The sequence below is a fragment of the Penaeus vannamei genome, chromosome 28, assembly GCF_042767895.1.
Source record: "Penaeus vannamei isolate JL-2024 chromosome 28, ASM4276789v1, whole genome shotgun sequence".
Classification (NCBI taxonomy): Eukaryota; Metazoa; Arthropoda; class Malacostraca; order Decapoda; family Penaeidae; genus Penaeus; species Penaeus vannamei.
The window spans coordinates 30,427,776-30,435,275 of record NC_091576.1 but is presented as its reverse complement, the minus strand read 5'-3'; the positions used below and the strand labels follow the sequence as shown (position 1 = coordinate 30,435,275).

The 7,500-nt window shown below is 48.3% G+C and overlaps 1 protein-coding gene across 1 annotated transcript in view; it reads right to left on the bottom strand.

Moving 5' to 3' along the window:
- Nucleotides 1-7,500, bottom strand: part of Hmgcr (HMG coenzyme A reductase) — a gene marked incomplete in the record, with an annotated part of 30,883 nt that overhangs the window by 13,557 nt on the left and 9,826 nt on the right. The window contains 1 exon segment of the mRNA XM_070141996.1: nt 2,575-2,726. Within this exon segment, the coding sequence (XP_069998097.1) occupies nt 2,575-2,726 (152 nt within the window).

Here is a 7,500-nt window from a genome sequence, read left to right as displayed (position 1 = left end):
GAGGGGAGGCGCTTGGAGTGAGTGAATTAGTGAACGGATGAATGAATGAGAAAGGGAGGGAGAGAGAGGGAGAAAGAGGGAGAGAGGGAGATAGAGATAGAGATAGAGATAGAGATAGATAGAGAGATAGATAGAGAGAGAGAGAGAGAGAGAGAGAGAGAGAGAGAGAGAGAGAGAGAGAGAGAGAGAGAGAGAGAGAGAGAGAGAGAGAGAGAAAAGAGAGAAAGAGAGACGCAATCATTAAAAGCCTCTCCCCCCCCAAAAAAAAAAAAAGATAAAAAAAAACAAGAACGGAGGATGGAGCATGAATATTTTTGCCTTCGTGACTGACACTTTAGCAGCAGTCTCATGGACACCTGTAATATCACTGAATGCAGAATATCTTGCGGCAGGTGGCAGGTCTTGGCGACTGTCAAAAGAAGAAGAAGAAGAAAAGGAATCTCTCTCTCTCTCTCTCTCTCTCTCTCTCTCTCTCTCTCTCTCTCTCTCTCTCTCTCTCTCTCTCTCTCTCTCTCTCTCTCTCTCTCTCTCTCTTTTGAAGAAAAAATAAACTTTCAACTTGTATACGAAAAAAAATCTAAACTAAATCTAACAATACATATGTGTATGTGTGTGTGTGTGTGTGTGTGTGTGTGTGTGTGTGTGTGTGTGTGTGTGTGTGTGTGTGTGTGTATGTGTGTATGTGTGTATGTGTGTATGTGTGTGTGTGTGTGTGTGTGTGTGTGTGTGTGTGTGTGTGCGTGTGAGTGCGTGTGAGTGCGTGTGAGTGCGTGTGTGCGCGCGTGTGAGTGCGTGTGTGCGCGCGTGTGCGTGTGCGTGCGTGTATGTGTGTGCGTGTATGTGTGAGTGCGTGTGCGTGCGTGTATGTGTGTGCGTGTATGTGTGCGTGCATGCGTGTGTGTGTGAGTACTGTGCGCGCGGGTGCCCATGAACGCAACCCGAGCAGGAACGACAGCGCAGCCGCAGCGCCGCCACGCAAGAGCCTCCAGCCCCAAGCCTACCTCAAGGAGCGCGCGCGCGTGACTTCGAGGGAAGGGAAGGGTCGTAGGAGGGCGTCAATTATCAGCAATAAAGGCGGCGGAATGACAACACCTTCACCTAAAAATCTAGACCGCGAGGTTACGTCATTATAGTCCGTGGAACTCGAACCGCGAAACGGAAGTCAAGTGGAGGCAGAGAGAGAATAATAAGCAATAAGCAACGACAAGGTTCCTTAGATGGAGTAACCTCATTCTCTCCCTCCCTCCCTCTCTCTCTCTTTCCTTCTTTCTTTCTTTCTCTCTCTCTCTCTCTTTCTCTCTCTCTCTCTCTCTCTCTCTCTCTCTCTCTCTCTCTCTCTCTCTCTCTCTCTCTCTCTCTCTGTCTGTCTGTCTGTCTGTCTGTCTGTCTGTCTGTCTGTCTGTCTCTGTCTCTCCCTCTCTCTCTCACACACACACACACGCAACCTGTACTCGAGAGAAACTTGTGGAGTCCTAAGCCTACTTTTCCCACTGGCGACTCCGCTGGAAGGGTTCGAGCGAGAGCCGTTATGGTTGTAGGGTAGTAATCATCAGCCCCAAACAAGACGGGATCAACCGCAGTAGTATTCCCAATAGCAGTAGCGCTGGTACGTGGTGGCGGCAGTAGTAGTAGCAGTGACAAAAGTAGATGTAGCAGTAGAAGTAGAAGTAGTAGAAAAGGTATCATTTATTCCATTAACCGCAGTAGTATTCCCAATAGCAGTAGGTCTGGTACGTGGAGCGGTAGTAGTAGTAGCAGTAACAGAAGTAGATGTAGCAGTAGAAGTAGAAGTAGTAGAAAAGGTAGCATTTATTGCATTAACCGCAGTAGTATTCCGAATAGCAGTAGCACTGGTACGTGGTGGCGGTAGTAGTAGTAGTAGCAGTAACAGAAGTAGATGTAGCAGTAGAAGTAGAAGTAGTAGAAAAGGTAGCATTTATTGCATTAACCGCAGTAGTATTCTGAATAGCAGTAGCACTGGTACGTGGTGGCGGTAGTAGTAGTAGCAGTGACAGAAGTAGATGTAGCAGTAGAAGTAGAAGTAGTAGAAAAGGTAGCATTTATTGCATCAACCGCAGTAGTATTCTGAATAGCAGTAGCACTGGTACGTGGTGGCGGTAGTAGTAGTAGCAGTGACAAAAGTAGATGTAGTAGTAGAAGTAGTAGTAGAAAAAGTAGCATTTATTGTTTCGTGACAGTGATGAGAGCAACCCATGACGGTATCAACCACAGTAGTATTCCTAATAGCAGTAGCATTGGTACGTGGAGTGGTAGTAGTAGTAGCAGAAACAAAAATAGGTGTAGTAGTAGAAGTAAAAGTAGTAGTAGAGGTAGATGTAGAAAAAGTAGCATTTATTTCGTGATAGTGATGAGAACAACACCCCCCTCCCCCCCAAAAAAAAAAAAATATATATATATATATATATAATATAAAAAATAATAAAAAATAAAAAAACAACAAAACAAAAAACAAACAAAACAAACCAAAACAAAACAAAACAAAAAAATCCAAAACAAACAAACAATACTCACACACACACAAAAAAAATGGAAAACCATCAGCACGAGACCCACCTGCGGCGTGCGAGGCTGGCGCGGCGCCTTGTACAGGTCGGCGAGGGAGATCATGGCGACGGTGGTGGTGATGACGGAGAAGATCACCTCCCACGGGCGGGCGGCGCAGAGGCGGCCGTGCGACCAGAACGCCCTCCAGGCCACGCCTCCTCCTGAGACCGGAGAGGGGAGAGAAAGGGAACACCTGTTAGTCTAGGAGGAAGGAGGGAGGGAAGGAGGGAAGGAGGGAGGGAATCGGTTAAAAACAAAATAGATGGGGTTTCTGGACGATTCGGGGACAGAGGTAAATGTATCAAATCTGTAAGAAAAAAAAGGCACAATGGACTGTAATAGTTGGGCAGTAGTGGATGCTTGTCGTGCCACCCCCCCCCCCCCCCTTTCACAAACAAACCTAATAACCACCCACACACACGCGCGCGCACGCACGCACGCACACACACATACGCGCGCGCGCGCGCGCACACAGGCACATACACTCGCACACACACGCGCGCGCACGCACACACGCACGCACACACCCACACACAAACATAAAAAAAAACATACAGAAACGACGCATCTCGCATCCTTAGAAAAAACAAAAGAAACGTAACCCGAGGCGGGCGGGGCAAACGCTGTCACTCTCGCCCGCACGATCACTCCACAAGCGCAGCCACAGAGTCACAGATACATCAAACCCTCTGCTTTACTTTCTTTTTTCTTTAGGAGGGGGGGATGGGGGGGAATGGGCGGGGGGGGGGGTAGATCAATATATTTGTGGTGCGCCAGCCATAGGAGATCCACCAGGGGGCACGCAATTATCGACCATAAGGTAGAGAGTTAATTGGCGCGTTTGGGAGGCAGACGATTTCCGTAGTTCCGAAGAGGGAAACCTACTGACGTCGAGCTTTCGGCGAAACACTTACAGGAAAAAAAAAAAAAAAAAAAAAAAAAAACAGCTGAAAACAGGGGGGAAAGAGACCGAAAAACGACAGAACAGGAAAACTGCCGAAAAAACGGGGGGAAACGGGAAAAAAGACCGAAAAACGGCAAAGAACGGGGAAAACTGCCGAAAAAACGGGGGGGAAACGGGAAAAAAGACCGAAAAACGGCAAAGAACGGGGAAAACTGCCGAAAAAACGGGTGACAAGGCCAAAAAAAAAAAAAAAAAAAAAACGGATACGACCCACAAAGACATACCTGTCAATTTGGGGAAAACAAGACACAAGCCTCAGATCTCTAGAAAGGCAGCTAATACTCGCAACAACTCTGTGCCAAACATCTTCACAGTCTACAGAATAATAGCAGGTATAGCAGAGGTGCAGTTCTAATATTATGCTGGTCATTTTTCCTTGACTCGGAAAATGAATACGTGAGATGATTTCAGCAACATGTAGAGGGAGAGGAAGGAAGAGGGAGAGGAGGGGGGAGGAGGAGGAGGAGGAGGAGGGGTAGCGGGAAGGGAGAAAGGGAGGGAGTTAAAGGGGGAAGGGGGGGAGGAAGAGTGAGTGAGGAGAAAGAGAGGTAAAGATAGATAGATAGATAGATAAAGAGAATGAAAATGTGACACAAAATGAGAAAGAGAGAAAAGGACACAAAAATAGAGACAAAAAGATAGAAAGAGAGAAAGAGAGAAAAAAAACAGAAAGACAGACAAGGAGAGATACAAAATCCCCGTAAGAACACCCCCTCACCCCCCACCCCCTCACCCCCACCCCAGGGCACGGGCGTATGGGGATGCTGGCAACACCCGTTATACACACGATTACGCACTCGTACCCTCGGCCTCTCGTCTTCGGGGTCGCCGTCTGACCCCTCTCTGGGGAAGGGGTGGGAGGGAGGGGGAGGGGAGGCCATGGGAGGGAGGGGGAGGGGGAAAGGGACGAGAGAGGAGGGAAGTGGGAAGGGGAAGAGAGGGGTGGGGTGGGAGGGGAAAGGGAAGAGAAGGGAGGAGGGAAGTGGGAAGGGGAAGAGAGGGGTGGGGTGGGAGGGGAAGGGGAAGAGAGGGGTGGGGTGGGGGGGAAGGGGAAAGGGAAAAGTAGGGGGAGGGAGGGGTGAGGATGGCAAGGAGAGGAGTAGTCGGGAAGGGAGGGGTGGGGGGTGGAGGTGGGAAGGAGGGGGAAGGGGAAGAGAGAGGAGGGAAGGGTGAAGGGGAAGAGAGGGGGTGGGAGGGAGAGCGAAAAGGGAGGGTGGGGGTGGGAGGGGTGAAGGGGAAGAGAGCGGAGGGAAGGGGGAAAGGGACGAGAGGAGGAGGGAGGAGGAGAGGGGTGGGGAAAGAGAGGAGAAGGGAGGAGGTGAGGCAAAGGGTGGGGAGAGAGGAGAGGGGAGCAGAAGGGAGGAATGAGGAAGGGACAGGAATAGAGGTTAGAGGAAGGAGGAAGGGAGGAAATGGGAAATAGGATATCAGAAAGAGAGGAGGGGGAGGGAAGGGAGGAGAGGAGTGGTGGGTAAAAGAAAGGGGGGGGGGAGGGGGCAATAGAAGAACGAGGAAGATGTAGGAAGAAAAAAATAAGGAAAGAGAAGAGGATGGGAAGAGAGGGGAGGGGAGGGGAGGGGAGGGGACAGGAGGAGAGGAAAACAAAACGTAAAGAAAAGGAAGAAAATGATGAGGAAGGGGAGCGAAGGAGAGGCGGAAAGGAGGGAAGTAGAGAAAAGAGGAGAGGAGAGAAGGGGCTAGTAAAACGAATGGAGGAAAAAGCACGAATAAAACAACACAAGCAAATAATGTCCGACTGTCCGTCTGGATCTCTCCTCTTTTTACTGTCTCTTCTTTCTCTCTCTGTCTCTGTCTCTCTTTCTCTCCATCTCCGTCTTTGTATCTGTCTGTCTCCCCCCCCTCTCTCTCTCCCTATCTCCCTCCCTCCCTCCCTCCCCCTGAGTACGAGTTCGTGCATGCGTGGGTTCGTCCGTGTCGCCGTGTCCTTCTCCTCCCCCCCCTTCCCCCACACCCCTATCACAAAAAAACCCGCTTAGCCTAACACAACAACAACAATAAAAAAAAAAAAAAAAAAAAAAAAAAATCCTTGCAACTACAGCAACTAGACGCCCACACCGAGCAGCACTCGCCCCCTTGCAACGACAACTAGACGCCCACAACGAGAAGCACTCGCCCGCCCCCTTGCAACGACTCTCCAACCGCGAGACTGCAACGCGACACGTCCCGGCGGTAGGCCAGCGCGGTAGGCCCCCCCCCCCCCCGTCGCCCGCTCGTTTCGTTTGCGGTTTTGTTTTGTAACGATTTATCGGCTCGGGAGCTTTTTTTTTTTTTCTTTTCTTCTTTTTTACCCCTTTTCGTGAGCTGAGGCAGGCACGGAAATGTGTGTGTGTGTGTGTGTGTGTGTGTGTGTGTGTGTGTGTGTGTGTGTGTGTGTGTGTGTGTGTGTGTGTGTGTGTGTGTGTGTGTGTGTGTGTGTGTGTGTGTGTGTGTGCGTGTGCGAACGCGCAAGCACAATCATATATTGGACATGTATATGTCAATTTCTATTTTAATCAGCGTCACTGTATCATAAAAAAGTGCAAGCAAAAAGTTCTCTAAACTGACGGCGACACAGCACCAATTATGCAGACGCAGCTAAACGTGTTTAGAAGCAAGCACCTTTCATTAGCCACGACAGACACCCCCCCCCCCTCTCTCTCTCTCTCTCTCTCTTAACTCCCACCTCTCTCCTTCTCTGTCTCTCTCTTAACTCCCACCTCTCTCCTTCTCTGTCTCTCTTTTACTCTCTCTCTCTCTCTGTCTGTCTGTCTCTTTCTGTCTGTCTGTCTCTCTCTCTCTCTTTCTCTGTCTGTGTCTGTCTGTCTGTCTCTTCCTCTGTCTCTGTCTCTGTCTCTCTCTCTCTTCCTCTGTCTGTCTGTCTGTCTGTCTCTTTCTCTGTCTGTCTGTCTCTTTCTCCATCTGTCTGTCTGTCTCCCTTGTCGCAGCACCGCGCCAATTGCAATTCCTGCAAATCCCTTTAGACTGCGAGGACGGAGTCAGCGCTGAGCTCTTTTTCTATTCCCCTTTATTCCATTTATCTATTTATCTATTTATCACCCCTGTCACTATCTAGGGAGGATGTACTCTCACGCTCTCTATATATCTATAATTTGTTCTATGTTTGTTTACGTAAATAAATAGTTACCTAGATAAATAACTATTAGCCCACACCCACGTCCAGGAGAAGAAGAAGAAGAAGAAGAAGAAGAAGAAGAAAAAGTAAAAATTAAAAAGTAAAAGAGAAAGGAAGGAAAGAAGGAAGGAAGGAAGGGAAGAATAAAAAGAAAGAATATAAAGAAAGAAAAGAGAAAAGAATGAAGAAAAAAAGAAACAAGAGAAAAAAAAAGAAAACAAAAACAAAAGAAATCGAAAAAAGAGAGAAAAAAAAAAACGGAAAAAAAATCGTCCACCGACCCACGCGACGGGCACACACACACACACGGGGTCACGCGCGAGGTCAAACCGTCAAACCCAGGTCGAGGACCCTCTGCCACATCCGAACGCCCTGCAACACGTCACGACACGCACGGACCCCAACGCTTATCGGATCGAACGCGTTGCAAGCCCGTGATGTTAGTGATATCGTGAACAGGATATTAGTCATTCCGGCGCCGTGCTCGTACATTGCAACAGTACGTTCGTGGGCTTGAGCTTCTTCTGGACTTGAGCTTCTTCCGGTCGTGTTTATTTGTGTCTGTCTGTTTATATATTTGTTTAGTTTATTTATTTATTCTTTTTTGGACGAGGGGAAGGGAAGGGAGGGGAGGGTGGGGGGGGGCTAATTGCTTTGTGTTTTACAATTTCATTCGTTTTCATGATTTTTCAACTTATGTATATATATATATATATATATATATATATATATATATATATATATATATATATATATATATATATATTTCCACATTGAGCGTCGGGAAAATGCATTCTGGCACACGTACACACACACACACACACTCACACTCACCCCC